At 37.1% G+C, this 19,737-nt stretch overlaps 2 protein-coding genes across 3 annotated transcripts; one reads left to right on the forward strand and one right to left on the reverse strand.

The window, feature by feature from the left end:
* The first annotated feature begins 2,386 nt into the window (after window positions 1-2,386).
* On the forward strand, window positions 2,387-10,968 carry ttc8 (tetratricopeptide repeat domain 8). 2 transcript variants are annotated; one of them, XM_063007105.1, is made up of 14 exons: window positions 2,387-2,545; window positions 4,418-4,538; window positions 4,650-4,713; window positions 4,864-5,023; window positions 5,713-5,802; window positions 5,881-5,925; window positions 6,006-6,091; window positions 7,303-7,390; window positions 7,491-7,601; window positions 7,722-7,861; window positions 8,028-8,202; window positions 8,724-8,846; window positions 9,036-9,119; window positions 10,091-10,968. In XM_063007105.1, exons 1-14 carry the CDS (start codon window positions 2,426-2,428, stop codon window positions 10,205-10,207), a joined length of 1,524 nt encoding a protein of 507 aa, XP_062863175.1. In that variant the 5' UTR covers window positions 2,387-2,425; the 3' UTR covers window positions 10,208-10,968. The 2 variants fall into 2 exon arrangements, with proteins under 2 accessions (XP_062863175.1, XP_062863176.1); XM_063007106.1 differs by having other exon boundaries at window positions 2,479-2,545; window positions 4,422-4,538.
* Window positions 8,996-18,554, reverse strand: LOC134325078 (C-type lectin domain family 4 member E-like). The gene is made up of 6 exons (XM_063007107.1): window positions 18,396-18,554; window positions 16,087-16,203; window positions 15,737-16,000; window positions 14,728-14,891; window positions 12,520-12,656; window positions 8,996-12,421 (listed from the first exon to the last, which is right to left on the reverse strand). The coding sequence occupies exons 1-6, from the start codon at window positions 18,487-18,489 to the stop codon at window positions 12,256-12,258; spliced, it is 942 nt and encodes a 313-aa protein (XP_062863177.1). The 5' UTR covers window positions 18,490-18,554; the 3' UTR covers window positions 8,996-12,255.
* Between the last annotated feature and the right edge of the window lie 1,183 nt (window positions 18,555-19,737).

Raw genomic sequence — 19,737 nt, forward strand, 5'->3', positions numbered from 1 at the left:
GACCAGCTTTAAACCAGCAATAGATTAGTATAAAAGTGATCTACAGTGTGCTTTAAAACATTTACCTGCCCTAACATTATTGTTTTAAATTCATCAAGTTTACTATAGTTACAGTAGTCCGAGTTAATAAAATTTGGTGCTGGGGATTTACCCTGGTTTTTTTTTTTGTTGTGACAGTCTTCAGTACAAAAAGTTAACAGGTCATTGTAAAACCTAAAGTATGACACAAATGTATCGTTTACAATTCACTCAATTTTTACCACAATTAAACCAGTATAAGTTAAAGTGGGGATGCCATTTCACCAGTAACCAATAGTGTTGACAAAACTGTACAAAAATGTATTATTTTTAGATAAACATTTAAAGAAAACCAGAAACATCTATAATTTTTTGAAATTGTGTTTTCTTTTAGCACAATTCAGTAAAAGTATTCCAGCAAAAAACAACTGTGAAAAGAATATAGAATTTTCCTTAAAACATCTAGGTAAGTAGGAACTAAACTGAAAATTGTAAACAATTTAAACATTGTGTTTAACATTTTTCATAATATAGTCTTATGTGAAGAAAGAATTTCATTGTACTGTACATCTGTATATGTATCAGGGCCGGCGCTAGGGGGGGGGGGGCTGAGGGGGGCATTGCCCCCCCAAATTGTGTCTTTGCCCCCCCAAGCACAATGCAAGCAACGGCTATTTTTAAAATGATCTCTGAACCAATCACAAAAATGCATTTTGTTTTACAGTGTGAAGATATTTCCTTGCTTATTCCTGATTGGCTCTTTGAGTCATATAAAAATCGGCAGACTGCCCCAAACAGTTCAGTTCGGCAGTATATGTTCTGTTAGTGTGAGCGAGAGGCAGGTATACTGGTAAACACTTTTTTTTTACAGAATTAGTATTCTTTTGTTTTCTTTATATTTTAATTTCCCAATAATATAAATATTCTCACTCATTCCTATTTCCACGTTTGAATATTCTCAGTCTGTGTGTAGGTACATTTGTCAGCTTTGACTTAAATTTTTATTAAAGCCTTTCAAGAAATAGAGTTGTTCTATTAGTAATGGCAATTTAATTAAGGGGGCGTATTAAAATGAAATACAATTAGATAATCTTTTTTCTCCATTTACATAATCAACATGTATTTTTTAATCACTGGGTTTTAAGTTTAAGTTCGAAAACATGCATTTTTATTTCTTTACCTCATACATCACTTTAAGCCAGTATCAATAGCTTGGCTGTCATCATTCATGCACAAATCAAGCCTTGAATATATTTCTGGCTTCAAAAACATGACTATCAACATGCCCCCTCATTAGGTTTTACTGCCCCCCCAAGCAAAGCAGTCCAGAACCGGGGCTGATATGTATATATGACAAATAAAGGATATCTTATCTTAAATATGTTTTATGTACATTTAGGTTAGAAATGTGTTCATTTATATCAATTAGTACTAAACTAAACACATCACATCTTAATTTATACATTTATTCTCAGCACTAGGCAATGTTATCCACTTCTACTTTCTAAGTCATTAAACAAGATTAGACCTGGACATACAGTGGTACCTGTGTAAGGTAGATGTTATTCTATTTGAAAAAAAGCAACAAAATAGTTTAAAACTTTTAGTTTCAATGCCTACAAAATGCAAATAATTTATAATACATACATTAGATACATACATTAAAAAATGTTTTCACACAGAGCAAAGCAAATGCAATGTACTAGGTCAACTGACAAGCACAAAGAGTGAATCCCCAGATTTGACACAAAACAAACAGGTGGGATCTTTTATGCATTTACCCTGGTAAAAACCAGAAACATTTTCTGTACAGTACACTACTGTGCAAAAAACAGCACAGACAACATTAGCTGGTTGCTGGTAGAGGCTCATTTCTGCTGCCATAGATATCCTGATTATTATATTTACCACCTAATCCAGAATAAAATCAGCAATGCCAATTGTTATCAGTAATAGATCAGTATTTATTAGTAGAAAACAGTTTAGACAAGTAAGCAACTAATACTGGTTTATGTATTTTTTCTTCTTTGGCCTTAACAGAGTTAATGGGTATTGTTGTACTAGGTGCTTTTGTTACCCACATTCATTTACCCGAATATACGGGAACATTATGTGTACTCGTGGTGAAAGCTCCATCTAACGTATTTAAAGTGCACACTTGCACAAATTAGCCTAGTTATGTTTGATAAATTGATTATTTTGCGGTCTGTAAGTGCTTTAAGGCTTCAGCCTTTACTAAATGTCTATGTGCAACAGTAAGGTCGGGAACTCGTATTTGCAATAACTTTGAGAGCAGATGAAGGGAGCCATTTTGACATATGTGCGCATGTGCAAGCCTCAGATTTCGTGTTGCTGGGGGTAACGGGACGCCCGTGGCTTATTTAATAGCATTAGCTGAACTGTAAACATGGAGGTGACTTTATCCATGGATCCTCTTTTTCTCGCATGGAGTTATTTCAGGAGAAGAAAGTTCCAGAAATGTTCAGATCTGTGTACAAAGATTTTGGAGGATAATCCGTACGACCAGGTCGGTCTGTTTATGAGGAGATATGTTAAATATGATAGCTTGTTTGCTAACGCTAGCTGGACTAGGATACATACTGACTATATATACTGACTATAAAATACAGTTACTTACTATATACTAGCACTGTGCTACTGTTTAACTATTTTACTTAATAGAATTTTTACCTTAACTGTTACCGAATGTTTATCTCTTTTCTAATAGCGCGTTAGTCCTTATTTCTACACTCACAGTCCATTTTATCAGCTCCACTTGCCATATAGAAGCACTTTGTAGTTCTACAATTACTAACTGTAGTCCATCTGTTTCTCTGCATGCCTTGTTAGCCCCCTTTCCTGCTGTTCTTCAATGGTCAGGACTCTCACAGGACCACCACAGAGCAGGTATTATTTAGGTGGTGGATGATTCTCAGCACTGCAGTGACAATGACATGGTGGTGGTGTGTTAGTGTGTGTTGTGCTGGTATGAGTGGATCAGACACAGCAGCGCTGCTGGAGTTTTTAAATACCGTGTCCACTCACTGTCCACTCTATTAGACACTCCCAACTAGTTGGTCCACCTTGTAAATGTAAAGTCAGAGATGATCGCTCATATATTGCTGCTGTTTGAGTTGGTCATCTTCTAGACCTTCATTAGTGGTCACAGGACGCTGTGTCTTATCTACTCATACCAGCACAACACACACTAACACACCACCACCATGTCAGTGTCACTGCAGTGCTGAGAATGATCCACCACCTAAATAATACCTGCTCTGTAGTGGTCCTGTGGGGGTCCTGACCATTGAAGAACAGCATGACAGGGGGCTAACAAAGCATGCAGAGAAACAGATGGACTACAGTTAGTAATTGTTGAACTACAAAGTGCTTCTATATGGTAAGTGAAGCTGATAAAATGGACAGTGAGTGTAGAAACAAGGAGGTGGTTTTAATGTTATGGCTGATCAGTGTATATTAAATTACCTAAATATTTTATTAATCACTTTTATTCCTTTAACTTTTTGTCAAGGAGCCTCATACTTCAGTTCAAATGTCTGAGGTAACAACTAATACCTGTCTTAGCCTGGCTTTTTCCATTAGTCTTCCATTAGGTTTTCCCCTGATTTTAACTTTACACTGTTAGTTAATGTATTTGCCACCTCCCTCTGTTTTATGTGTATTTTAGATCTAAGAACAACAGTGAGATTTTTTTATTTTTCAATAATACTATAGACAGGGCACCTATACATCCCACCAGACATAGACAATCGTGTGTGTAGACGGCTGGCTGGCCGATAGCCAGTGAACTAGTGTAATAGACTGCTACACCACCCGAGCACCGGTCCACATTGTTATGTTTATTAAGACAGAACCTTACAGACAGAATAAATGAAATTTACAGTTTGGTTTCTTCATGCTCATCACTTCATGACATGCAAATAACTCTACTGGACATAAGGTACTGCAATGCACTTCTACTCTACAGTTGCAATCAGCAATATTCAACCCTTAAAAGGTATCATGCTAATGTGTATCAAAGTAAATACAACAAGAATTATCAGTACTTGTTTGGAGCAGTGAAATGATCTCCTCTCTCAGCTTTAGTGACAGCTCCTCAGCTGAAGCACTTCAAAGGTGTTTATTAAATTCCTAATGGTTACTCATGTTGTAACCCAACTTTAAATCATTCAGACTAGCATTAGGTTGTAAGATTATTATAAAGGGGTGCATAATTGTGCTACTTTAAATAATACATAATAATTAAACTGATGAAGACTTTAAGGCTAAATCTAGCTCTACATATATATCATAGGGTGAAGTTCCTATTGTAGCGGTAAAGACATCCTGAAAAACAAAACAAATGTACGGTGAAAATAATTTGTCTAATTACTTGAAGGCAGCATGGAGTCTGAAGACAAGGGCGCTGACTGAGATGGTGTACATCGATGAGGTTGAAGTTGATCAGGAGGGCATTGCAGAAATAATGTTGGATGAAAGTTCCATTGCACAAGTTGCACGTGAGTAACACCAGAATGCAAAATAAACATTTTATTTTGTGTGTTGTGTTTTTATATTTTATATGTTGTGTAATTGTCAATTCCATCTCAAATTAGTTATGTTTTTGTCAGGTCCTGGAACATCACTGAGACTCCCTGGAACAAGTCAGGGTGGAGGACCTACTCCAGCTGTCAGGTGCATAGATGTGTAATTCAATTAATGGTTTAGTCAGATAAAATAACTGATTGAATTTATTGTCTTGGCATACAGCTTTAAAATTAGACAATCATACATCTGTAACACAAGTTTATAATGTGTGCTATATTTATCTGATGTGTGTTTTAGACCCATGACCCAATCAGGACGCCCCATTACAGGATTTGTAAGGCCCAGCACTCAGTCTGGTAGACCAGGAACCATGGAGCAAGCCATTAAGACTCCTCGAACTGCAAACACTGCCCGGCCAGTCACCAGTTCTTCTGGGAGATTTGTTCGTTTGGGCACGGTAAGATGTTACACCACAATGGGTTTTTAATGACATTTGTTAGTGTACTGATGATTCATACTATTAAAATAATCCTTTTTACAAGACTGTTTCCCAAAATTATTATTATTAGGGTAAAAGATTGATCTGTTGATCCTGGGGACCTTGATGTGAAGCCTGCTCCCAGTCACTGTCTGTAACCCTGTGTCCAAATTTGTATTGTTTGGGTTTCCTTCCACCTTCCAATTACTAGCTAAAGGTTAATTGGCTCTTATAAAGCAGTTACAAGTGAAAACGATTGAATTAATCAGACTATTTTAAAAACGAATGATATAATAGCATTATCTCATTTGATTGTTGTGGTGGCAGCAGGCTGAACAGGTCGCCACAGACTTCAGCTCCACTTGGGGAACCTCTGATGTTTCTATGCCAGCAATGGGATAGCCTTGTGCTCTCTAGAATTAGCCACACCAGATGGCATCTATTTGAGATGTGGTCCAAACCACTTTAACTGGCTCCTCTTGGTTCCTAGCAGCAGTGGCTCTGATGTTTTCCTAAATGGCCAAGTTCCTTATTCTGCCCTGAAGGCTATCTACAGGGCTGTCCCTACCCTGAAAAGTTTGGGGAAAATATGTGCAATATTCTAATGTTTACATCGTATAAAATATGTAAACAATACAAGTAACTTATTGTTCTATTATTTCTTTTAGGCTTCTATGCTAACACATCCAGATGGACCATTTATAAACCTATCCAGGCTAAACCTGACAAAATATGCCCAAAAACCAAATTTATCCAAGGTATTTTAATTTTCATGATGCATTTTTAATAGTTAATATCTTTCATTTATTCATAAATTTCTCTCTTTTTGTTTTTAGACATTATTTGAATACATATTTCACCATGAAAATGATGTAAAAACTGTAAGTAGATTATGTAAAAATATTTAAAAAAATTTTTGCGCCCTGTGTGTATAGTAATTGTCTGTTGTGGAATGTTTTAGGCTTTGGACCTTGCTGCACTCGCCACTGAGCATGCACAATTCAAGGACTGGTGGTGGAAAGTCCAACTTGGCAAATGTTATTACAGGTGACAAAACAGAGAGCAGAGTGTGAAAAGTGTGAAAAGATTCAAATCAAACATATTAATATACACCGATCAGGCATAACATTATGACCACCTTCCTAATATTGTGTTGGTCCCCCTTTTGCTGCCCCATACGCAACAAACTGTGATGCACACCTTTCTGACACCTTCTATCAGAACCAGCGTTAACTTCTTTAGCAATTGGAGCTACAGTAGCTCATATGTTTGATCTGACCACACGGGCCAGCCTTCGCTCTCCACATGCATTAATGAACTTTGGCCGCCCATGACCCTGTTGCCGGTTTACCACTGTTCCTTCCTTGGACCACTTTTGATAGATACTGACCACTGCAGACTGTGAACACCCAACAAGAGCTGCAGTTTTGGAGATGCTCTGACCCAGTCGTCTAGCATCACAATTTGGCCCTTGTCAAACTCGCTCAAATCTTTACGCATGCCCATTTTTCCTGCTTCTGACTCATCAACTTTGAGAATAAAATGTTCATTTGCTCACTAACAGGTGCCATGATGAAGAGATATTCAGTGTTATTCACTTCACCTGTCAGTGGTCATAATGTTATGTCTGATCGGTGTAAATTTTACTGTCAAAACATTACTGGCAGTTTTGTGTAACATATCAGTGCTAAGTCTATTCCTATTGCTTTATTGCTTATTACTTATGGTTACCGAAGTCTATAGAAAACTAAGAACGATACAGAATCACTCCAGATCCTGATTCCCAAAACATTACAGATCATTTGCCATACTTAAAAGTGGGGATTATGTTCTTCTCTGTATGACCATTCTTTTTAAACCAGGTTCTTTACTTTTCAAAAAAGCTCGGTTTGTCTCATTTCACCATATAACTCAGTTCCAAATTTCCAGTAGCATCTGCAAAACCTCAAAATACTATTATCTTTTGCAAATTTTAAAGTTTAGTCCTTACTGTGCAAGGGAACACAATACACTTAAATCATTTTTGTAGGTTCATTCACCTCAGCTTGACCTTTATTACTGACTAAAAAGTAAGTGGCATTTTCACATATCACAGATAATTTTATTGTAGATAGTAGATCAGTAGATAATTTTACTAATGGTACTAATTACTGACTATTCAATATATTGTTAAGAATATTATAATAATTATACTTAATGTATTGTTTGTAATGATTAGCTGGTTAGAGTAAATTGTTTTTTTTTATTATTATTTTCAGGCTTGGTTTGTATCGTGAAGCTGAGAAACAATTCCGATCAGCCCTCAATCATCAGGAGTTTGTAGATACTTATCTCTTCCTTGCAAAGGTACAATGTATCTTCTATTCGCTTTACTTCAGCTGTGCACACATAATAATGAATATATACATGAAAAAAAGACTGTTCCACTTGCTTGCCTGCTGCACAGGTATACAAGCGACTGGATCAGCCCATAACTGCCCTGAACCTCTTTAAACAAGGGCTGGACCATTTCTCAGGAGAAGTCACTTTACTGACTGGAATTGCTCGCATTCATGAGGCATGTATTATTGATTTCTCTGTGTAATCTATTTTGCATTGTAGTTTTTAATTGTAACAATATGGTAGACTTGTGTTAAATATTTTGCCAAGGTAGTTACTGACAGCTGGTCACTTACAGGAGATGAATAACATCACTTCAGCCACAGAGTACTACAAAGATGTTTTAAAGCAGGACAATACACATGTGGAGGCCATTGCCTGTATAGGAAGTAATCATTTCTACACAGACCAGCCCGAGATTGCCTTACGCTTCTACAGGTTGTATTTTATGTTCTATAAAACTGGTGTCCTTATTATTAAAAGCTAGTTTCATACAAATGACTAAACATACAATGAATGTTTATTTTAGCTGTAATCCTCCACTTATTTATTTGTGGTTAATTGTGGTTTAATTTTCTGTGTTTTCTCTGTTTTTTTTAATCAGGCGGTTGCTGCAGATGGGTGTGTATAACTGCCAGCTGTACAATAATCTTGGCCTTTGCTGTTTTTATGCTCAACAGTATGATATGACTCTGTCCTCCTTTGAAAGAGCATTAGCCCTAGTTTCCAGTGACGAGGAACAGGCCGATGTCTGGTATAACATCGGACATGTTGCAGTGGTAAGTACGATATTAAACAGCCTATTATAGAAAAAACATCATGTCATGCTTACGTAAAATGAGCTTTAATTTAAAAATGAATACGTTTGGGCACAGTGGTCTAGCGTGCTAGCACACTACTGCCGAGAGTTCGAATTTGCGAGTTTAAACGTCAGCAGATTCTCTGATCTTGTGAGAAAGGGAAGACCAGACAAGGTCTCTTCCTGCTCCCACTGCGATATACAATCTCTGAGATTGGTCCAGGTGTCTGCGTAAGTAGGGAGGATTCACATGAAGCTTAGCATGGCTTTCTGTACACAATACAGCTCTGTGTGGGATCTCAACACTTGCAGATGATAAAAAGCGGCCGCAGATTGGTCATGTGTTGGAGGGGATGTGTGGCAAGTACTGCTCTTCTTAAAGTACAATCAGGAATTGAAAACGACTAGATTGAGAGATAAACAAGAGTGAATTCCAGAAAAACAAAAAAGTCAAATTTGGGGTACATTAAACTCCTTTGTTATATCTCTGTCTACTTACAGGGTATCGGTGACCTGACTCTAGCATATCAGTGCTTTAAATTAGCTTTGGCTTTTAATAACGATAATGCTGAGGCATACAACAACTTAGCTGTGCTGGAGCTACGGAAAGGCCGCATTGAACAGGTAAGGTTCACAGACAAATCACAGACACTATGTCTAATTGCAAGCTTACATTACAGTTCAAATGTAAGCTGTTTCAAAAGTAAATCACACAGTTAGCCAGATAATTAGCAATGTATTAAACAGTTATACATATGAGATCCAAAAAGACGTAGGTTTTATATTGTTTAATTCATTCCATTTTTGTTACAGGCAAAAGCTTTTCTGCAGACAGCTGCTTCTCTGGCTCCTCACATGTATGAACCACATTTCAACTTCGCCGTACTATCAGATAAGGTATGTACTGCTGGAATTTGTAACAAATAGCTTACTGAACATTGTTGATTTCTTAGATGAATAGTAAACACAACCTCTGCAGCAAACCAAAGTAAATACCAGAAAGTAAATACCTTAATAAAACAAAGTAATAGTACTGTAATTGTATTTTGTACCATTAGTTGAATATCCTTCCAGCTGTAAAATTTCAGAACTTAATTAACTGGTTTGGCCTTGATTGACTTGTTAGGATTGGTCAGGCAAATCAACAGTGAGGAATCGTTAGGAATCATTAGCTGATGGCCATTCCCGATTATAATAAATTCTGACACTTCAAACCATGTGCTAACACCCAGCAAACTTTAAACAGCTAACTATAAATCTAAAATAAAGCTAATTGATGCCAATAAAGCTGCTAAAGAATATTAAAAAGTGCTTTCAGGTCCCAATTTTCACTGTCCACTTTTTATGCAAAAGGCAGTTAAGGGGAACTGTAGAACTCTTAGGAATTTTGGGATTTTGTCTTAGGAGCATTGTTTTAATTCAGGTACACTGGAGGATTTTTTAGTGTAAAACATACGGTCAATCTGCACACCCTCAATATGATTTAAGTCAGGACTTTGACTTGGCCACTTCAAAACTTTAATTTTTCTTTTAAGCTTTTCAGAGGTGGACTTGCCCGTTTGATCAGACAGACAGACAGACAGACAGATACATACATACATACATACATACGTTATTGATCCTGAAGGAAGTTAAAGATAGTTAAAGATAAATTAATTAAAGATAAAGATCATAGCAGTACTACTAGATCCGGCTCCTACCAAGTGCACGTGTGTGGAGTCAAGCAACAGATATTAAATTATTAGAAATCAAAGAAATTGGTGCAAAATACATAGGAAACAAAGCAATATGTATTTTCTGTTTGTGTAAATCAATCTCTCTCTCTCTCTCTGTGTGTGTGTGTGTGTGTGTGTGTGTGTATTTGAAAGATGGGTGATCTTCAGAGTAGCTACATGGCTGCCCAGAAGTCTGAGGATGCGTTTCCTGAGCATGTGGACACTCAGCAGATCCTGAAGAACCTCAGACAACACTTTTCTGTGCTCTGAGTTTTCTGTACCAGCATTTTATATGTTTATAGCTTTTGAAAGTTCTCATCATTGTTGTTTTTCTAGAAAAAAATCTAAGCTATTATTTATTTTAAGATTTATTTGGAACAAAAACTTTTCCTCATAATTATATACAGTATATCTACATTTATTGGTGAAAAGTATTTAGGGATTTTTTCATTATGTACAAAGAGATACAATTATGTACATATCAGATTAATAAAAAAAATCATATCAAAAAAATTATTTGAAGCACCAGAGTAAGGTTACTGTATGACAGACTATAACACTGGTAATAGTAGTGATTGTGGCATCTTCCCTTCATGATGCTATAGCAACTCCATAATGTGGAACTGTGTAAAGCAGCTCTGTAAAACATGTTTAGTATTACAAATGCTAAATAAATGTATTAGAGTAATAGTAAATGTACTTTTTTAAAGACAATGATTAAAGGCAATCTGGTGGTGCATCTGTAAGTTACTATAGCCCACTACTGCTTGGATCCAGGGTTGGAATTCCTGAATTTTTTGTATCTAGGTCATTGTTTTATAATTGTTATGATAATTTTGCTCTCTGCAGATAAACTTTGAGCCTCACTCAGTCTAACATTTGGTGCATCTAATGATTGTCTGGTTAAGGTTTCGAACTCCAGTAATGTGAAGATAATGATGTACTGTTTTGTGGCTCTACTTTTGGGATTTGGTTAATATATGCTGCCACAACTTTTGAGACTTTTCCTCTTAAAACAATATTTGTTTTTCCATTTGTGTTGCTGATGTGTTTGTTACCATATACCCACTATTTTGCCTCTTTGAAACACTGTTGGTTGCTTCTTATTGATTTTAATTGCATTTTACAAAATGTCCTTACTTTTTCAGAAATTGGGTTTGAAACATCTCTAGACACTGTGCACTATGCTTTACCGTACAGTATAACTGTTTACTATATAATTCAGAAAAATGCAAGAAAACATAATTCCACGTTTGCACAAAGTTGTGGACAAGAAGGCTATGCTATATAATTCTGTTTCATTTTATCTTGCGATCTTCAAATAACAAGCATTGTTTTCCTGACAGCACAACTGCAATCTTTAATTTTGTTAAAAAGACAAACAGGCAAACCTATACAGTCTCAAAACAGGATAGCACAGTTGTTTTTATTTACAATGAGGAACATTTGGGATCCAGGTTTAACTGGACACAGTCCCTCATTCGGCTATCAATAAACAGACATTTTACGTTTTTTTTAGAGTCTCTGACGGTAAGCATTGAGTATCCTAGGTGGATCACCTGCCAGTCTGGATAACACTGGATAACATTTGTATAATCTGAAGCAGTCAATAAACTTTGTGCGTGTTTTGTGTAATGAAAAGAAAACAGTAGTTATCCCAGATGAGGGTCAGAGATGAGGAATAAATTCAGGCCCTCATGACTGGAGCTGTGTGGCATGCACAGCAGTGTTTTTTTCATGATAATTCGTTACAAAAAAATTAAGCTAGCAGAGCTGCTTTTAGCATTTCTAGTGAATTAGTATTGTTATGAGCTATAGTCTGAGGTTTGTTACACTTAATAAAGTCCCAACTGTACACTGATGAGCCAAAACACAAGGACCACCCCCCAAACCTGTACGTCACCATCAGGAATATCATAACTAATGAACTGATGGTAGCTACTTGTAGTAAGTACTGTATATTAAATGCAGCAGATAGGGGCAAAAAGACCTAAGAGGCTTACAATGAGCATGTAGGAATTAAACTGAATATTGGAGCCGTAGAAGAAGGTTGGCTGGTTCAATAAATCATGTTTTTTCCAGGACCTGCTGGTAACAGATACTTTCTACCCTCAGATACTACCAGATCAGATACTACCTACCTTTAGAGGTCTTGTGGAGTCTATATCTCTGCAGTTCAGAGGTTGGTGTCCCAAATGTTTTGGCTCATCAATGTGTACGTGTAAAGCAAAGTACTCTATGTCTTTGTAAATCATTCACAGTTTTGATGAATTTTTGCTGAAACAATCCCAATGTTGAAAATAACAGATGGACATGGTTTACTGTGGAATTTTGGAAGTTTCATCAATTGGCTTTTCACAGATCCATTTTAGTGGATGCGAACATGGTGCATCATTCCAGGCTTTTAGTGGATTCCTAAATGGATAAACAGCTGCACAATCCTCTATAGAGAATTCATCATTTGGCTCGCCATCATTCCAGTACCTATAATAAATGTATAATAATGTATAAATGTTACTGCATACATTCACTGAAAGGTTAGAAAACTTATTGCTAAATTTAGCTTATCATATGTTTATTACCCTTGTGTCAGAATGCTCTGATTAAGCCATCTCCAGATTCCTTCTGTATGGTCGTCCTTTAGTCCAATCCAAAATCCATTTCGATAGCTGAATGGTAAGTTGTACCTAAGTGCTTTTATTGTTTCCACAATAAAAATCTATGGAAAAATTAGATTTGATTGAGATATTAATTTTGTCTCCTGGAATACTCAATGTGTGCAATGTCTTATGCCAAGTTCACAATACACAAAGTCGTCAGGTCGCTGTACAGTTCACACTACACAACTGGATCTCTTGTAATCGGGAGTCTTTCAAGTCGGTGTGGCTTTCACACTACACGACTGATCGGCGATAGGGGGTTCACACTACACCATCTATCACCAACTGGAATCGCAGGCGAGCTTCTCTGGTCTCCTAAACTACGTTTTGTACGTTTTGTCATGAAAACAAATGTGAGAAGTGACGAAAGGTTTAATGATACCACGTCCAAAAATGCACGTCAACAAGTAGCGAGCGATCAAAGTTTGAGCGCTGATGTGCAGCGTAAAAGAAAAAAGAAATGAATCTGAGTAGTGATTTGGAGTTTAATAAATATTTTTTCCAGTGCAATGTTGGTGTTATGTTTTGTAGAGAACGATAAGGTCAGAAATACTGAAACTTGTGTGTGTGCCGATGTATTCTGATATAAACTATATTATGCCCCTGTCCCACCTTTTTACAACTCCTAAAACTGCGTTTCCCCTCACACCGTATCTTGCGTTCTCACTGGCTGTTCGACATAGCACTCATTGCCAGTCAGGCAACTCAGATCCAGATATTTGACAAGCTAGAAATCTCTCTTCGCTCGGCGAGCCGCTCGGATCGAGTTGTTGAGTAGTTCACACATAGCGATTGAGAGCCGAGTTTTGATAGCCGAGTTTTGATCGCCGAGCGAACGCCAAGTTGCTCCTGAGCAAGCAAATTTAGCACAGACCAGTTGCCGAGCGAAAATCAGGGCAAAAATCGTGTAGTGTGAACTAGGCATTAAGAAAATTTGTTGTTGGCATAATTAAGATTTCCTTTCTTTGTACTTTTTTTGAGTACTGTTTTGTGATGAGGGAAAATTTGTAGTTTGTGGTACTACTAAAGCAAGCATTCTCATCCTGTGATCTGCAGGTGGCCTGCATTTCTGTATTTTAGGATGATTATACAAACCGTGTTTTCAGAAAAGCTGGGACACTGTTGAGTGTAACAGGACAAAAATCTGTTCATTTATTTACTATAGCATATTATTATAACTTAATTTGATTGGTGGTTGAAATGAGCTTTTTTTAATAACTGGAACATGGTAATACTGAAAAAGGTAACAAAAGTTATAAAGTAACAAAAGAATTTGTAACAAAAGTTATAAAGGGGTTATTAATTCTAATTTTTGTCTTATTTCCGATTGCAACTGCACATGTATTATTACAGTTATCTATTAAACATTTACAATTATAAGTTGTGAGGATGTATGAATGACACAATGCTATAACATACTTTATACTTAAAAGTCTGTTCTATCATTAGTAGGTTGTCACAGTCTATCAAGAGAGCAATATAAATTTTTTTATTTTACTACTTTACTAATCTTTTAATAATTGTATTTGGTAATTGGGTTTGTTTGTTTATTTATTAGGATTTTAACGTCATGTTTTACACTTTGGTTACATTCATGACAGGAACGGTAGTTATTACCCAAGGTTCATCAATTCACAAGGTTATATCGAACACAGTCTTGGACAATTTTGTATCTCCAATTCACCTCACTTGCATGTCTTTGGACTGTGGGAGGAAACCGGGGCACTCGGAGGAAACCCATGTGGACACATGAAAACTCCATAAAGAAAGGACCTGGACCGCCCCACCTGGGGATCAAACCCAGGACCCTTGCTTTGAGGCGACAGTGCTACCCACTTAGCCACCGTGCTGTGGTAATTTGGTAATTAAAATTAAAAGTCTTTTTGACTAACTTGTACTTGCTGTTGACTGGCCAACAGCTAAAGCAGTTACACACCACAAGCTGCAGTAATGAAGAGCTCTACTTCAGATACCAAATATATTTTATTTGACTATAGTTGAGGTAGATTTAATTTTTGTTTTAATTGTTATGTTCTTTGTGGTAAAGCTACTCAGTTCTACCTTTGTTTTTAAAGCTGCACGATGCTTATGCTTTATGCTTTCCACAATGATTTTTTTAAATCATCTTACCTCTTCCTCTTCTGTTTCAATAACGACTAAGTCAGCTTCTTTTTTCTTGCAGTCATCTCTGCTTCCATCCCAGCCTTTGCGAGGAGTTGTGTCAGATACAGCAAAGTAATAACATGTGCTGTTGTTCAACACCCAGTTTGGTAAGCACTTGCCACAGTTTTCTTCTGTTTTAAAAAAGATGAGAAAAACCAGCAAACACACACTTAAAAACATATAGCTAAATGCAGTGGGGAAAACTAGAGAAAGCAGAGCTAACGTATTTGTGTTATTATATTAATCACATGTATCTAAGTGGGACAGTGTAGTTTTTAAAGAAACTAGACTAATAAACAGTGGGTCCAAATGTAGTGAATACAGAACTACAAAAAACTGGTAAGATTATTAAACGTTGACCATACAATACTGGCGGTAGCATAATGGTCTGCCAAGCTTGCATTTGAAAAGTGCAGGACTCCTGGAGGCATAGTAATCCCATTGCCTAATAGGAGGGGTATAAACACAGCCCTTAAGTGAGGTCTCCAGGTATTAATATGCTATTAATGATAATATGCTATTTGTAATAGTAATAGCAATATAAATATTGACCAGCTGCAATATGTAACAGTAGGTGATGTTAGGAATTCGGTGCCCTCCTTGACAGATATGTGCTACCACATAGCAATATGGTTCCTGAGGACTCGGGTTCAATTTTCATAACAAGTTACATTTATGCCATTTAGCAGATGCATTTATCCAATGTGACTTACAAATGTGACCAATGACAGTCCAAGCAATTAAGGGTTTAGGGCATTGCTTTAAGGACCTAACAGTGGCTACTTGGCAGGGGTGAGGCTTGAATCAGCGACCTTATGATTACTAGTCGAGTACCCTAACCACTGAGCTGCCACTGCCTCATCATCTCTGGTCATTGTCTGTAAAGAGTTTTGCATATACTGAGTGTGTCAACCTGGGTTTCCCCTGAGTGCTCTGTGAATTACAAAAAGTTGCATTTATATATAAAATAACTGACCAAGATTTGTAAGTTGGGTTTTCAGTTTTCCGGTCTCTTCCTGTAAGTTACGATTTTGTGTCTGTAGATTATCTTTCAGTCTTGTCTGTGCATTCATGTCAGACCGCAGAGATGTGATTAGTCTGGTGTCTTCATTGTGCTTCTTCTGAAGTGCAGTTTTGGACTCAGTCAGGCTTTTGTGATCGGACTGGAGCTGGGCAAGTTGTGCAAAGATTTTTGATGAGTTGAGAGACAAGGTGTCATGTTTGTCTGTCACCTTATTAACTGTTGAAAGAACATTTCATTGTTTGACTTGCACCAAAAATAATGTTATATATAACTTTTTAAACTTAATTTTGTGTGAAACTCACTGTGAACACCCAGTCCTATAAGAATGAAAAGAAATGCTGCACTTAGGATCCCCAAAACTATAGCTGCCATTCGATAAGACCTAGAGACTGGTCCATCTCTGACGGTAAACCTGGTCACTGAGTAAGAAAAAAAAAATCAACAGTTAGTACACAGTGTCAAATTTACTAAAACTGGCTCAGTGGGTAGCACTGTTGCCTCACAGCAGGAAAGTCCTGGGTTTAATTGGGTTGGAGTCCTTTGCATGGAGTTTGGATGTTCTCCCTGTGTCCGTGTGGGTTTCCTCCGGAAGCTCTGGTTTCCACCCACAGTCCAAAGACATCTTCAAGGTTAACTGAAGATACAAAATTGCCCTAGGTGTTCCTGTGTGATTGTGTGTGTCCTGTGATGGACTGGCGAACTGTCCAGGGTTTTTTCTCTATTTAGCCCAGTGAATTGCACCCATTGTGACCCTGACCAGGATGAAGCGGTGGTAAACCAGACAATAAATGAATGAATGAATGATTGGAGAAGAGAAGTTAAGGCATACAAACACTGTACATGGCACTGGTGGTTGTATTATGTTTCAAGGTTTTGCCAGTGGTACTGGTGGATTGCAAGCAGTGGACAGAATAAATAAGAATACCTTTTTGAAACAATTGGGGGTTCCAATGTTCCGGGCTAAATCAAAGTACTGTATAGTGTTGGCCAGTACAGCAAAAGTCAACCGAGAATATGTGAACTATACTGAAAAGTTAAGTCAGTATCAGAAAAACTACAAATTTGGTTAAACTCTAACAACTTTGCGAGGCAAAGTCAAAGGTGGTTCATCTAGGTAAGAAATAGCTTAAGGACATACACCGATCAGCCATAACATTAAAACCACCTCCTTGTTTCTACACTCACTGTCCATTTTATCAGCTCCACTTACCATATAGAAGCACTTTGTAGTTCTACAATTACTGACTGTAGTTTATCTGTTACTCTGCATGCTTTGTTAGCCCCCTTTCATGCTGTTCTTCAATGGTCAGGACCCCCACAGGACCACTACAGAGTAGGTATTATTTGGGTGGTGGGTCATTCTCAGCACTGCAGTGACACTGACATGGTGGTGGTGTGTTAGTGTGTGTTGTGCTGGTATGAATGGATAAGACACAGCAATGCTGATGGAGTTTTTAAACACCTCACTGTCACTGCTGGACTGAGAATAGTCCACCAACCAAAAATATATCCAGCCAACAGCGCCCTGTGGGCAGCGTCCTGTGACCACTGATGAAGGTCTAGAAGATGACCAACTCAAACAGCAGCAATAGATGAGCGATCGTCTTTGACTTTACATCTACAAGGTGGACCAAATAGGTAGGAGTGTCTAATAGAGTGGACAGTGAGTGGACATGGTATTTAAAAACTACAGCAGTGCTGCTGTGTCATCCACTCATACCAGCACAACACACACTAACACACCACCACCATGGCAGTCACTGCAGTGCTGAGATCATTCACCACCCAAATAATACCTACTCTGTGGTGGTCCTGTGGGGGTCCTGTGGGGGTCCTGACCATTGAAGAACAGGGTGAAAGCAGGCTAAAAAAAGTATGTAGAGAAACAGATGGACTACAGTCAGTAATTGTAGAACTATAAAGTGCTTCTATATGGTAAGTGGAGCTGATAAATGTACAGTGAGTGTAGAAACAAAGGGGTGGTTTTAATGTTATGGCTGATCAGTGTACAATGTACTGTATATAAAGAACATATGTAAAGAAATATATGGCTTACATACAAAGAATCAGCATTATTTGCTGTACATCAAGATTTACAAGTTACAAATGTGCTATAAATATCACTAAAGGCTTTCTGTTGGAAGATTTTGTTAGTGTACACATTAAATGGCCCTATAAATAATGTTCTGTCTGTCTGTCTGTCTGTCTGTCTGTCTGTCTGTCTGTCTACCTACCTACCTACCTACCTACCTACCTACCTACCTACCTACCTACCTATCTACCTACCTACCTACCTACCTACCTACCTACCTACCTACCTATCTACCTACCTACCTACCTACCTACCTACCTACCTACCTACCTATCTATCTATCTATCTATCTATCTATCTATCTATCTATCTATCTATCTATCTATCTATCTATCTATCTATCTATCTATCTATCTATCTATCTATCTATCTATCGACGATTTCTTGAAATAAGAATGAAACTGTTAACCCTTAACCCCAGCAGTAATAAAGTAGGTTTGATCAATATAAAGTACATAGATTTGGTTTGGTCAGCATAAAGTACATTGCTACATGTTTGCTGAGCAGATATGTACTTACCCTTTGAATAAAGAGGATGAACATCTGTACTGAAATCATCTTGAATCTCTATTTCGTTGTATCCACCTTTTACCCTGTTTTCTGTGGTCTCCATACTTTTGTGTGATTTTTTTCCTAATGAATGTAGAAACAGTGAACGATGTGTCAATGTTCTTTACTCTTTGCAGTGCAGGCTTTTGTTTATGCAAATAGTATCACTGAACTCAGTGGTTCTTGATTGTGGGTGGAGCTCCAGTTGTGAGTACAGTTACAATTGATTCCATAATAATTCAAAAAGTGCTAAAGACATAATTAAATAAAGCTAGCTATGTTTATAATGAGTAGTTTATTAATATAAACATGAGAAATAAAAGCTGAAAAAATTAAATAGAAAATATAAGTCAATCTTGGACTTTGGTGCAGCAGACTTTGATCCTCTGTTCTAGTTACTATTTATGTGGACTGTGGGTGGGTGACAAGCCAAAATTCTCTAACGCTGTATGTGTAATTTTATATTATGGTAGTTGCTTATGGTATATAACAATATATTGCAATATATTTTGGTGTAAGGAAAAGTGATAAAAAAAGTTAAAAGTTTTGCTGTGCCTTTAATTATATAAAAAACATTGTTTATTTTAAGTCCAGTATGAATTAAAATTCTTCTCAGGTTATCTGTCTCACATGGAAATTATATAAAAAGTGTAAACCAAAATTGCCACTTTTCTATTGATAGACATTTTATATTGTTTTATCGTTAAGTGTTTATGGATTCCTTTCGGTAACTTGGTTTCTGGTTTACATACAAAAACCTGCCACCATGCAAATTGTACCACTCTATATTAACGTTTGGTGTGTGGGAGTGAATGGGCATGTTTGTCGTGCCCTGTTTGGTACCTTATCCAGTGTGTATTCTCACCTTGCACCTTGTATATCTGTGATAAACTTTGACCCCTCAATACATTTATCAATAATAAACACTTTCTTATGATGACTGATTTAATGTCTGAATCATTATTCACTTTTCGGGGTAAAAGTATCCTGAAAAGGGCCCATAAACACAACCCACATGAGAACCCTCATACATATGAACAGTTCTTCAATTGCGATCATATTCCTCTGAGTTGGAAACTGAGTTACTGGAATAAATAGGGGATTTCTTTATCATCTTTCAACACACACACACAGATTTACTTCTTCTATTCTAAGGTTACCACAGATTTTCATAATATTTTTACATGATGTGTCAGTGCTTTTTTTTTATAGTGCACATGGACCTTCTGTTTGTGCAACAAGGTTCAAGGACCTTCCTGGCAATAGATATGGACATGGGGTGTTGCAGTTTTGGTTAATGTAATAGACAGCA

Source organism: Trichomycterus rosablanca, chromosome 13 (assembly GCF_030014385.1).
Source record: "Trichomycterus rosablanca isolate fTriRos1 chromosome 13, fTriRos1.hap1, whole genome shotgun sequence".
Taxonomy (NCBI): domain Eukaryota; kingdom Metazoa; phylum Chordata; class Actinopteri; order Siluriformes; family Trichomycteridae; genus Trichomycterus; species Trichomycterus rosablanca.